The following is a 13,319-nucleotide window of genomic DNA, read 5'->3' as shown; positions in this document are numbered from 1 at the left end:
GTGGGCCTGTCCCCTGCCAGGGTGCATACAGCTGCTCTGGCCCTGGGCTGACCTGGTTTGACCACATGTCTCCAAAGATGTGGGACCTCTCAGCTCATGCCTACCTACCTGGGTGCCGAGGGCATTTGCTGGGGTAGGGGTCCATGTCCCTGGGCTCTCTGAGCCCAGCACAGCCCTGCCCCTCATCTCCTCAACATGACATCCTGTCTAGAGCCCGAGGGCTGTGGGTGGCTGTGGGAACTCCTATGACCCCTGGGCACCTCCTCCCCGGAGCCAGCCTGGTCCAGCTACCTATGGAGGGCTCCTCAGTGTGGGAACATACCCCCTGAGTCTGGGAGTCAGGATGCGGACAGCAGGCTGCAGGAAGGGGTCAGACCCCACACCCCCTGCTGTCCCCATTTTCTCCAATGGCATCGAGGAAGGCTCGCTGGTGGCTGTCAGTCCTGTAGGGACACCAGGAGCCCCTACAGGAAGAGTGGGGGTACCCCAGGCCACAGGATTACAGGCCCTGCTGTACCTACTCTGGCCATTCTAGATCAGTCCTGGGCTAGAGCTGACTGTAGCCTCCCCCAGTTCCTGGCACAGAGCGGATTCACCTGCCACAGGAGAAATGCTAACTGCCCTGCCTTCAGGGGTGTGCTTTTGCCTTTGGTCTGACAAGCCGGCCCTCCAGGGTGGACGACTGCCTTCTCGCAAAAGAAGACACGGGCGCACCCCAGCAAAAGGCAGCGGCGCGACTCCAAGGCTGCGTGGGTAGGATGCCACTCCCAGCGCTGGGCCTGCGCCTGCCAGACCTCTGAGGTGCGGCAGGACCGGGAAGACGCCCCCTAGATGACCCCAGCGCCCCCTGCTGCGCGGGCCCAGCCCTGTATACATCAGCCCGACACTCCAAGTTCTATCAAGAGTGGCATTTATTCTCCTCGTGGAGGTGCGGTGCTCCGGGGAGCTGGTGCTATTGTGCTTAGGAAGGAGGTCTGTCCGTCCGTCCGTCTGTCCGGCCGGCCCGGCCCCAAATGGGGGCGGAAGAGGGGCGCGGCCCGAGTAAAAATCCCGGCCTGTTCCGGGTGGGAGTATGTACAAGGCGGCGGGGCGCAGGCGGGGGTGGGGGTGGGGGCGGGGCGGGCCGGCGGCCGCAGCCCCCACCCGAGGGCCCCCGCATCTCGGGCCCTACTCGTAGAATCAGTACAAAATAGGTGCTACCTAAACGTTCCTTCTACCTGAATTCGCTAAGTCGGTTATTGTGCTGCTTAGTTATGGGGGCGGGAAGGGGCCCATGGCTTTCCACGGCGGCGGGGTGTGGGGAGAAGCGGGAGACCCTGGCCGGCCCACAGCCCTCCGGCCTTCTCCTTAGGTAGGTAGATAGGCATGTGGGGTAGGGTGGGGTGCCTGTGTGTGCGTGTACATGCGGGTGTGCCCAGCGCAAGCGGGGCAGGCCCCGGCTTGGGAGCTGTGTGAACACCAAGCTGGGATGTAGGGGTCTTGGACGTGGGCCCTGCTGTGCTGGCCTCTCAGGTCCGGGTCCACCCCTGCGGGAGCAGCTGAGTAGCAGCCGGGCTTGGTACCCACGGGGATGGGGCTAGCCAGGTCAAATGCTCCATCGTGCACCTTTTCTTCTGGCCTGGAGCCCTGGACTGACGTGACAGAGCCGCCATTGCCAGGGGATGGAAGGAATGGGATTCGGTATGGGTGGCCCTGGTGGCGCTGGGCCTTGGGGCCCTCGGTCTGTGCCACCTGAGCTGAGAACCCAGGCCCAAAGGCAGAGCCCCACTGCCCCCAGCACTGGCTCGGCACTGGGGCGGGGAGGAGTGGGGGGCCCACGGTTAGGTCTAGGGACCGCGGCTCTCTCTGCACCTGCGGCCATCCCTGGCCCACCCAAGCCCGTTGGGCCCGTCACAAACATGCACACCCCCCCCCTCTCTGCAGGTCGCCGCGTCCCTAGCGGACTCAGAAGGGGGCCTGGAACATAGTTGGTGCCTAATGAAGGATTGGTGGGTGATGGACGACTGAAGGAGGGGTCTTGGGGGGCAACCACCCCGCCCCGCCCCTGAAACCATTACACCCGCCGGCCTCTGCCGTGGGGGGGGGAGGGGGAGGAGGAGGGAGGAGGAAGGAGAAGAAAGTCTGCGCGTCCGGCCCCGCGCAGTGTCCCTGATCTAGGGGCCTATGGGGTGGGTAGGGCAGGGGGATACCTGATTCTTAGTAACTCTAGAGGCGGCGGCAGCTTCGCATGCAGTGCGCATTATTGCTCTATAGTCGGCTTCGGACTAACTAAGAGGGACAGGGAGCGGGCAGCCCCGGGAAGGGACGGGAGGTGGGTTGGGGCTGCATGCAGTGACGTCACAAAGGCGGCGGCCAATGGGGCGGGCCCTTGGGGCGGGGTCGCCGCCGAGGCTTTGGCATAGACGGGCGTAAGTTGGCAACAGAGTGAGGGCGGGGCCTGGGGTTCCAGGGAGGGGACCGGCCTCTGAGAGGCGTGGCCTGAGGCTCCCAAGAGGCGGAGCCTGGGTGGGGCGGGGTTCAGGGGCGGGGAAAGTGATCCCGGACATCCCAAGCCCCTGGCGTCGGCGGGAAGGATAGGGGCCGCAGCGCCCCTCCCCTGACCCGAGTGCAATCCGTTCATAAATATAACGTACAAATACAGAAAGAAAGAAACCCGACGCATCCGCAACCCCCCCCAGGGGGCTTTACCCGCAAAGCGAATACAGAGAGGTGTGTAGAGGGCTGTGCCCAGGCCTGCCTGCCTGCCGGGCCCCAGAAATCCGTCCTCCAACACCGAATGCCCGGGTACGAGGGAGGGGGCCCCGGGGCAGGGCGGGAGCGGGTTCTGAGGAGGTCGGATAAGTCCATGCGATTTGATATGCGTCATTATTATTCGTTATGGAGGACAGAGCCCGGGAAGCTGGGCTGGAAGAATTCGGATTTGGCAGGGGATGCGAGGCGAGGGTAGGAGAGCGGCTCGGACTGAGGCCCCAGAAGGAACCCAAGGGAGAGAGGTGCCGCCATCCGCCCCCCTCCCCGATCCCCAACGCGTCTAACACTCCTGGGGTTCAATGAACACTGAGGAGTAGGGACGCCTCTGCAGCCCCCCATCCTGCTCCTCCCCGCCTGCTGCTGGGGAGGGACCGGCTCCCTGGACGTCTAGGCCGCAGGCCTGGCCCTGGAAGGCTTGGGAAGGGGTGGGGAAGACCTGAGTCTCTGCGACACGATCCAGGGGCGCAGAAGAGGGAGGAAGGGGCGCTCCCTACCTCACCCCACCCCGGTCTTCAGAGACCTAACTCGGAGATGAGGTTCGGTTCTGGGTCTCCTCGACCCTATTGCTGGGAAAAAGCCTGGGGCACCCTGGAGGGGAAGGGAGGGGGCTGGGGTGGGTCTCCCCTCGGGACCCTATTGCTTGAAGGGGCCGACAAGGCCCCTGGCGGGCGGGGCGGGGCCGGGCCCCCTACCCCTATTGCTGTGAGGAGGGGCCCGCCCTCCGGCCCCTCCGCCTGTTCGCCGGCGGAGACCTCCCTGGGGGCCCGTATTGCTGAGAGCCGACCCGGCTGGCGGAGGCACCGCCGCCCTAGGCCTGCACAGGGCTGAGCTGCGGCGACGCGGCGGGCGCCGGGGCCGGGGGGCCGCCAGCGGCGGCGCCCTTGAAGCAGGCCGACTCGTAGTGCTTGTTGAGATAGGACTTGAGCGCGAAGCTCTTCTTGCAGCGCTTGCACTGGAAGTGCTTGAAGGCCGAGTGCGTCTGCATGTGCGCGCGCAGGTTGGAGCGGTCGGCGAAGGCCTTGCCGCAGTGCGCGCAGCCGAAGGGTTTCTCGCCGGTGTGGGAGCGCATGTGGCCCTGCAGCAGCCAGGGCCTGGAGAAGGCCTTGCCGCACACGCCGCACTTGTGGCGCAGGTCGTGCGTGAGCAGGTGCATGGCCATGGCCGGCATGGACACGTACACCTTGCCGCACGTCGGGCAGCGCCGCGCCAGCTGACTGTCCAGGCTGCGGTGCGTCTGCTTGTGGCGGCTTAGGTTCGACGACGTGGCGTACGTTTTGCCGCACTCGCCGCACGCGTGCCGGCCTCCCGCGCTGCCGGCCCCAGGCCCCGCGCGCGCCTCGGTGCTCGCCCCCGCGCGCGCGCCGCCCCGACCCCCGGCCCCCGATCCCGCACCGCGCGTGCCTGCCCCGACCCCGCCTCCGCCGTCGCCGTCGGGGGCCGCCGCCGAGGCCGTGGAGGGGGCGGCGGCGGCATTGGCGTTGGCGGCCTTACGGCGGGAGCGCCCGTCGGTGATGAAGAAGGCGTCAGCAGCGTAGCCCTCGCTGACCGCCGCATCGCCGTTGATGTAGCCACCCGCGGCTGTGGCCAGCTCCGGGCGCGGGGTGGGCGGCGGCGCCGAGCCCGCAGCCGCCGGGCCCAGCTCTCCCCGCACGGCCGCAGCGTACATGGGCTCCGGGGACGGCCCTTTGAGCAGGGCCGCCTCGGCGTCGCCATCGTAGACAGAGGCAGGCCCCGCGTAGTCGTTGAGGTATCCTAAGGGCCGAGGCGGACAGACAGGGAGACAGCGGGAGGGGAACCGGGCAGCGGGCGAGACACACACGGGAGGGCGGCGGGAGACAGCGGGGTCCGGGAAGGAGGAAACAAGGAGGACAAAGAATAAGGGGCCGAGGGACCGCGGGGCAGGGAGGATGGAGACGGCAGGGAGGGGAAGAGAGTAGAGGAGAGATGAGACAGGGCCCGGCCCGGCCCCGCCCCACCCTCGCAGGAGGAGGAAAAGAGTCGCATCTTCGGGCGCGGCTCCCCCCACCCCCACCTTCCGCGGAGCTTCAAGGTCAGGGGGGAGGGGCGGCGCTTCCCTCGCCCTCCTTCCCCTCCTCCCCCTCCCCCTCCCCCTCTCCCTCCCCCTCGGGTTCTCCCCACTTCAGCAGTTTTCCCTGATTATGCAACACACTGCAGACCCGCAGCGCACAAAGCCAGGACCGCCTGTCCAGGGACTCCGTCGCTCCCGCTCTCATGGCTCCCAGCGGCTTTTCCACTGTGCTGAGAACCCGCGCCCAGCCTTGATGCTGACCCTCTCCGGTGCTCGAGGTCTCCCCACAAGACCTGGAGAATTCTACCTCCCGCAGACCCTCTAGCACCTCCCTTTCATCTCCCAGGTCTCCCACTACTCACTAGATTTGACCAGCTTCAGCTCCAGCCCTATCTCCCTCCATCCACTCTGCTTCTGCCCCCACTCCCTTCAGTCATCCTGCAGCCTTGGGTCCTACCTTGTTCCGCATTGCCCTCTTCCCCCAGGCCCTAATCCTTTATGGGGGGCCTTCCTCAGCCCCAGGACAGATGACCAGGAAGACGCTGCATTGGAGACAGTGCCAGGGCATCCACCAGGGGACACCTTCACAGGGACAAACTGCAGGCAGGCAGCATTATTCATGCCGGTAACTGCAGCTGTTCTCAAGGCATGAGATGGATCTCACAACCTCAAAGTCACAAATGCACACCCCACACAATACAGGCTCTGGCTTCTTCAGGGTTACACTCAGCCTCTCAGACACTGTCAATCCTGGAGTCCCATCAGGGTGGGCTGCATGCTGACCCAGGCCTGTGCCACCTACTCATGCAGGGTCAGACATGCAGCCACCCAGAGCCACCCAGACATTCTCAGCTAGGGTCACCAGTCACATGGGCGCAAAGCAGCCTCAGAGTCACATGGTCCCATGTAGTGGCACACAGGCAGGCACACACTCATACAGGGTCACACACAAGCGCACACAGTCACATGGCCACACGCAGTCACATGGGCACACACAGGCTCGCACACAGGCTTATGCTTCTTCAGGTCACACTTGTTTTACCACCCCAGGCTGCTGGCACTCTCAGGACCCTTGCCTGCATGCTAACAGTTGTCCTTGAATTTGGGCGCCCTTACACAAAGAGCCTCCCCCTGCCTCCAGCACTTTGGACTTCCCTGCCCACAGCCCACCTGCCCACACCCTTCTCCCTGACCCTGGATTCAGGGAAGAAGACACTGCTGCTGCCTCGGCTGGGACCTTTGCCCTGACAGGTGGGCCGCCCCCACTGGACCACATGGCCAGTCCCTGGAGCTCATAGCACTTCCCTGATGGCCCTAGCAGGGGGTCCTGGAGGTGTAGCCAAAGAAGAGAAGAGGGCTCTGAAGCAGGCTCAGTTTTCTGAGTGTGGGTTTGCATGCATCGCTAAGTCCTGTCATGTCAGCAGGTGTCCATGCTGTGTTGGTCAGGGTGTGGGTCAGTGTGTACCTTCAGGTACCTCCTGTTCCTGACCCCTGTTCCCCACATTCTCTCCTGCATTGACACTCTCCCTGCCCAGCCTTGGCTCCGTTCTGGCCTACCTCTGCCTTCCCCTCTCCCTACCCCCCATCTCCATCCCCTCCAAGTCCCGCTCCAGCCACTGCCTCCTGCTGGTTCTGGTTCCCTCGGGTCTATTTCCTGGGGCTTCTGCTCCCTGCAGCCCCACACTCTGGCCCTCTACCCCTTCCGGCCCTGCCCTGGGCCCCTCACCACCCCCAGCCTCATCCCAGCTCACACCTTTCTCCTGCAGTCGCTCGCCGAGGTCGCTTCGGGCGCGCCCGTAGGAGCTCTCGAGGTCTGCCGAGGAGAACGTGTCAAGTTTGACCTTCTTGACCAGGAAGGATCTGGGCATGATTCCTGCGGGGCTCCGGCGCTGTGGGCCTGCGGAGCCGGGACGCGGGGGAGCTGCGGCCGCGGCGGGGCCCCGTCACCATCCGAGGAGCGGCGGAAGCAGCGCGGGTCCCCACTCTGGCCTTTGGATGCCGCCGCACGAGTGCCGTCCTCTCTTCTGCCCGCCTGTCCTGCGTTTCCTCCTCTGCTCCTCCGGATCCCTCTTCGTCTCCTTCCTTCCTTCTCTTCTCTTCTTCTATTCTCTTCTCTCTTCTCCTCTTCTCTTCTCTCTTCTCTTCCTTCCTTCCTTCCTTTCCTCCTCTGGTCCCGGCTTCCCAGCCCGCAGTGCCGCCCCTGGACAGGCGGGGGAGGAGGCTGGGAGGGCGGGGAGGGGGGGAGCGGCTCCGTCCCGGGCCCGGAGGCTGCGAGTGGGTGCAGGGCTGGCCCGGCTCCGCGGCCCCCTTCCCCTCCCCCCCGCCACCGCGGCGGAGCCTCAGTCAGCGACCCCCCATGCCCCCGGAGGTGGCGGCGCCGGGCCCGGAGAACGGGGCGGCGGCGGGAGTGCCGGCAGCTTCAGCACCGCGGCCAGCGCCGGCCCGGCCAGCACCTCGGCCAGCGACCGGGCGGGTAAAGCCGGCGCGAGCTGCGAGGGGCGGGCCGCGGGGGCTCGGCCGCCGGGCGGGGGTCCTCGGCGGGGGTCTCTGGGAGGCTTGCTTTATTGTTCTGCAGCCGGAGCGAGCGGCGGCGGCGGCGGCGGCGGGCGGCGGGCGGCGGGCGGCGGGCGGGGGTCCTCGGGGGGAGGGGTGCGCTGGGAGGGCGGGCCGAGGGAAGGAGGGAGGGAGGGACGGGGGCTACGGGGGCGGGGCTCGGCCCTCCGACAGCTCCTGGGCCCGGCCTCCTGCACCCGCGGCCGCCTCTGCCTGCGGCCCGGCCCAGCCTCCGGCTTTTAAAGCCCAGGAGCTGCGGGAGGGGGTGGGAGGAGTGGGGGAGAGAGGACGGCGGAAATGGCTGCGCTGGACCGGGCCCCCGCCAGGATCTCCTGGGAGGGGTCTTGGGGATGCCGCGGCCCCGCTTGTGTGGAGTTCCCCCGAGAGACTCCAGGAACGGAGGCCCAGCTGTCCGCAGCATTGTGGGGCGTGGGGGGAGAGGTGGAAACAGGCCTGGGACCCACGAGCCCGGACTTGGGATCTTTGGGGGAGGAACGCAGGGCGGACCCCAGAATGGTCCGGCCAGTCTAGCTCTCGGGTGTGGAGGCGAGGGATCTGCGGGGGCAGGTGGGGGAGGCGGGAGGCGAAGGAGCGAATGCTGAGGCAGCGAAAGTGCAGTGTGGAAGTGCTGCGCGCGCCCTGTGCCGCAGTGGCTCCCTGCCACTCGGTCACCCGGGCTGACCCCGCGCCCGCTGGAGAGGCCTCCTCCACCCCCGCCTTCCTCCCAAGGGGCGGAGGTCGAGCGCAGCGGCGACGCAGCGAGCGGGATGTGAAGGGGGAGAGGGGCTGCTTTGCCCTTGCTCCAGAAATTCGGTTTCACTGGTGGTTTTCCGCCCTCCCGCGCGCCTGCAGCTCCTCCACGCGGCCCCGCAACCAGGCGGATAACCCTTCCCCCGGCCGCCCGCCCCGAGTTTGCAGCCCCCATGACGTCAGGCCCAGCAGCCAATGGCTGGCGCCGGGGTGCGGGGAGTTCCGGGCCGCACAATGGCCGCGCGCGAGGACATATGTCCCCAATTAGGGCCCGGCGCCGCCATTGTCCCCTCAGCCTCCCCCGCCCGGAGGTTCGGGTCTCCACGCTCCGAGCGCTCCCCAACGCGGCCCCCCGTCTCTGGGGACCAAGGTCGCAGGGGTGGCTCCGGGAGTATCCGGGCGCGTCCGAGCCGGGAGCGCGTGCGCCCCCGTCGCAGAGAGCGGTGACCTTGTGCGGGGCGGCACGGCGGTCCCGCGGACACCTGCCGGGAGCGCGCGGCGGGAGGGCCGCACCGGGGGCGCGCGTCCGGGGGCGTGCCGGGCGTGCTGAGCTCAGCGCCCCGCCGCCTGCCCGGCTCTCCGGTTCCTCCCGCATCTCAGCCCAGGAGCCGAGTGAGCGTGGCTGGGAGTGGGCCAGCCCGGCGCGGGGGCGCGGCGGAGACCACAGGCCCGCTTTGTGGCGGCGGCCCAGGCCGCGGCAGTGGCGGGATATTCATCTTGCGTGGCAGTTGCTCCCAAGGGGCGGGGGCGGGGCGCGGCTGCCTCCTTATCGCAGAGCCGCAGCCGGCGGGGCCCGCAGTGGGGGCGGGGACGGGGATCCCCCTCGGCCTAGCCGGCCGAGCCGCTCGTCCCTGCCCCCTCCCAGGGGGGCCAGGCAGAGGCGCAGCCGGAGGCGCGGGCCCAATTAGCATTTTGATTGCGGGACTGGGGGGCCCATCTGCACCGAGGCCTAATTACCGGGCTAACCCTCGGGGCGCCAGCGGGACGGGCCAGGCGCACTCCCTCCACCCTGGGCTCCCCGCCTCCCAAACAGTCCGCCCCAATACTGCTCTCGGACCGTGTCCCTGTCCTCCTCCGTTATCCCAGTCGCCCTGTCGCTCTGTCCGTGTACTTTTGCTCCTCCACCCCTTCTCTCATTCTTCCACTCCCCTACCCCGTCCTTTGTCCCTCCCTCTGCACCTGTTTCCTCAGTCCCATTCCTCCATCGCCCCTCGCTTTTCCCACATTTCTGTTCCTTCATCCAGCTTCTCGATTCTTCCATTCCTGGCTCGCTGTCCCAGTCCCTGCCTGTCTGTCAATTTCCCCGTCCCCGAGGCTCCCAACCCTCTTGACCGACCGGGCGTCAGAGCACCGACACATGTGTCCTACGGCCCGGGCGCTCCCGAGGGGATCATTTAGGTCGCCCTCGCTCGCACTCGCTCGGGGTAGAGCCTGCAGCCCCTCGGGGCGCCCAGCGGGGAGGGGCAGCTGGACCTAGGCCTTGGCCATCAGTCCGAAAAGGCCAGGTTGCGGAGCACACATGCGGCTCGGAAGCAATTACTTAGTCCTCTCCACCCCACCTCCTTTCAAGCACCCTGAGGTCGAGGTCACTGTGTTGCAGGAAAGGGGACGCCTCCCAGGGCCTGAGAGCGTGCTCTTGTCTAACACTCAGAAATGAACTGTCCGAGGAGACACACGTGCTGACAAAGCAAGAGACTTTATTGGGAAGGGGCGCCGGGCGGAGAGCAGGAGAGTGAGGGACCGCAGGAGGACTGGTCTGCCGCGTGGTTCGCAGTGTCGGGTTTTATGGTGATGCGGTTACTTTCTGGGTTGTTTCTGGCCAATCATTCTGACTCAGGGAACTTTCTGGTGGCACATGCAACCGCTCAGCCAAGATGGATTCCAGCGAGGAGGATTCTGGGAGGTTGGTAGGACATGTGGACTGGCGTCTCCTCTCTCCTTTTGACCTTTCCTGTATTCTTCCGGTCAGTGGTGGCTTGTTAGTTCCTGGTGTTCCTTACCAGGATCTCCTGTCGTAAAATAACTCATGCAAACTGTTACTGTCTTTGCCTGGCCAGGGCAGGCGGTTTCAGTCAGTGTTTCCCCTAACAACTCCCCCCTGAGAGACTTCGTACTCAACATACTTCTTGGGAATTGGGGCAGAGGTCTCTTTCTTCTGTAACTACTTCCTGCTGAGAGTGGGCATAGTCCTGCCTCATAGAGTAGAAGTCTCTCTCCACCTGATCAAAATTTGGGGTGAGGGCTGCAGGATGTGTGACTTTCAGCAATACAAGGACTTGTCTGAAATCACACCCATAGTGTCACCTAGTTATTTCCTTGGATGTCTGAACCATAGCTACTCCATTTTGACTTTTTTTTTTTTAATCCATTTTGACTTTTAATTGTAATTTTCTCCTTACTAGCCAAAGCAGATGTCACCATTAATGATGTTAGTGTTTCTCTAAGGTATGAGAAGATGCAAGAGTTTGGACTCATAAAATCTTCTCCTGAAAATATCTCACTATCTGAAAGCCTGTCCTGCCAGGTTTTCTCAGAGCGCAGAGTGCCTCATTCCTGATCTCCAGCCTGAGTTCCTTTCAGGGGGTGTTGAAGCTCAGCAGCTGTAGTGACCATTGACTTAATCCTTGCAGAGGCAGACGGCAATTTTCAGTTGGCAGAGCGCCTTCAGGGTCATAAATTTCAGCATGGTTTGGGGGGCATTTCGTGACCATTTCATCCCACGGTGCTAGGAATGCTTATTCCCAGATCTGGTGAAGATTTCACTGACAGGCCACTCAGTGTGCTGCTATTATTGGACTAGGCCTTACGAGTAGCCAAAAAGTCTCTGGACCACCTGTCTAGTCTAGTCTCTTATGGTGCAGGACAATATTCCCTCTTGTTGCTTCTTCCCATATCTAGACTTACACTATTACCGTCATTGATCTTATGTGGAACTATATATTATCATTTTGTCAGAGGCTCAGTCACACATTTGGTAATGCAAGAAACAACAATTTTGTAAAACAGGCAATATACAAAAATTATATAGCTAGCAGATTAGTAAGGTCATAAGCAAGAATATAAGTCAAGAACTTCCATCAGGTGCAGCCCCGTATATCCCAGGTCGTCTGACTCAGTCTGTTCTGTACCAGTCCTTATCTTTAAGGGAAGTTATATATTGGCATTGTCCATAAGGCACCCAGGACAGTTTCCTAGTGTTACTAGACTGATTATCCTTCGTATGATTTAATTGTTCCCAACATAGAGGAGCCTTTAAACTTAAATTACCATAGCCTGGTGTTAACTACATAAATCCATCCCATGATTGTGAGAGGTCTTATTCCTTGGCTGAAACTGCTTGTTGCTCTGATTGAGCTTGAGTAATAGAAGAAAACTCATGTTTATGGCCAGGGTCAGAGCAGGCATTATTAATTGGCCAGGTGAAGGGATTCTACCTAGTAATATCAATAGTTACCTGAACATGACTATAATTTTTCTTTTAAAGTAAATTTCCAGGCTTCCCTGGTGGCGGCAGTGGTTAAGAATCCGCCTGCCAATTCAGGGAACGTGGGTTCGAGCCCTGGTCTGGGAAGATCCCACATGCCGTAGAGCAAATAAGCCCATGCGCCACAACTACTGAGCTACTGAGCCTGCACTCTAGAGCCCGCAAGCCACAACTACTGAGCCCCTGTGCCACAACTACTGAAGGCCACGCGCCTAGAGCCCGTGCTCCGCAACAAGAGAAGCCACTGCAATGAGAAGCCTGCGCACCGCAACAAAGAGTAGCCCCCGCTCACCACAACCAGAGAAAAGCCTGCACACAGCAACGAAGACCCCCACGCAGCCAAAAATAAAAATAAATAAAAATAAAATAAAATAAAATTTTAAAAATTAAAAAAAAAATAAAGTAAATTTCCTCAGGGCCAACCAATGGTCCTTGGAGTGGAGAAATTCACCAAGGTAACCCAGAAGTACTAGACCCAGGTAATTGGTCACAAACCCAACAATTGGACTGATTTTTAAAACTAGCATAGGATCGTGCCCGTGATAGGAAAACATTTGATTCATATCCAAGGGTCCAAGAAGTCAGGAAAACATTATAAATGATCATACGAGTCAGGTCAAGGATCTTGGGCAATCTGTCTGCTTCTGATGTTGTCTTCTTCTTGTCCTAGCGTGAGTGTAGTTTCTCCTCTGAGCATTGTTTTAAGGTGAGTTTGAGGTCAGCCGTCCTCTCTATAGGCCAGTCCAGTGCAGGGACCCTTTATGAGTGGAAATTAATCCGAGTCAATTCCCTTCAGTTTCACTGTGCATGAGCTAGTTAAGAGTACCTGCACTCTGGTCCTTCCGTCCAGGTTGGAGATAGTTTTTTAAATTATGTCTTTTCCAGTATGCATAATCCCCCGGTTGCAGGTCGTGGTGCATCTGCTCTTCATCCAACGATAGATTACTGAGATATGCTTCAGAAACAAACTTAGAGTGTCCTTCAATTAAATTTTACATTAATATAACCTAACAGCAAAGAACTATCTGGGAGGTGAGTCTTAGTAAATACAGATCTCCATTAACAAAACTGGGATTTAACATTCATTGAAACATAATCTTTTTCTCTCTAAAATTACCCTGTTTTCTACCAAATGTAACCAAATTCAGACTAATTTGTTTGCAGAATAAGTCTGGTCTCAATACTTGGCCTGATGATTTATATAACTGTAATTGATCACATAGACTTGCTGAAATTTTTATAAGGAGTCTCAGACTGGACTTTTAAAAGACCTCTCAGGGCTAGGAAAGTCATGCCAAGGGCTTATCACAGATTTTTGCCTAACAAATATAGGTGAATTCCTCCCTTTTCGAGGTCTCCAAAATACCTTGGGATTTCTGTACCTGCTAGTGAGGTAGCCTTCCTAATTTATCTGACAAAGCTGCTGGGAACCTAGGAGTTTCCAATCTCTGGAGGGAGCAGATAGAGAGAAAAAGATAAATGTTTCAATTCTGCTTACAAAAGTATAATTTACCAAATTTCTGTAAGTCATAATGAGTTTGAGGGGAAGGTTTCTGTATACCTGGAAAACACAGATTTAAACCAGTAATTTTTCAGATAAAAACCATAAAAATTAAACCATATTCACCAGTTCACTCAGTTCCATGTAACTAATCCTTTTCGTTAACAGCTTTATGAAGCCATCAGGTTTTTCATTAGAATTCTTCAATTTCTTACCCAGTTCAGCATTATGGTCTGAAAGTCAGAAACCTG

The 13,319-nt window shown here is 60.6% G+C and overlaps 1 protein-coding gene across 2 annotated transcripts; it reads right to left on the bottom strand.

Moving 5' to 3' along the window:
* Window positions 1-918: 918 nt before the first annotated feature.
* SCRT1 (scratch family transcriptional repressor 1) lies at window positions 919-7,027 on the bottom strand. 2 transcript variants are annotated; one of them, XM_036829853.1, is made up of 2 exons: window positions 6,534-7,027; window positions 919-4,503 (listed from the first exon to the last, which is right to left on the bottom strand). In XM_036829853.1, exons 1-2 carry the CDS (start codon window positions 6,646-6,648, stop codon window positions 3,560-3,562), a joined length of 1,059 nt encoding a protein of 352 aa, XP_036685748.1. In that variant the 5' UTR covers window positions 6,649-7,027; the 3' UTR covers window positions 919-3,559. The 2 variants fall into 2 exon arrangements, with proteins under 2 accessions (XP_036685748.1, XP_036685749.1); XM_036829854.1 differs by lacking the exon at window positions 6,534-7,027 and adding an exon at window positions 5,238-5,316.
* Window positions 7,028-13,319: the final 6,292 nt, after the last annotated feature.

This window comes from Balaenoptera musculus, chromosome 17 (assembly GCF_009873245.2).
Source record: "Balaenoptera musculus isolate JJ_BM4_2016_0621 chromosome 17, mBalMus1.pri.v3, whole genome shotgun sequence".
NCBI classification, from domain to species: Eukaryota; Metazoa; Chordata; class Mammalia; order Artiodactyla; family Balaenopteridae; genus Balaenoptera; species Balaenoptera musculus.
The sequence above is the reverse complement of the archived record's forward strand: the minus strand, read 5'-3'. Positions and strand labels throughout refer to the sequence as shown.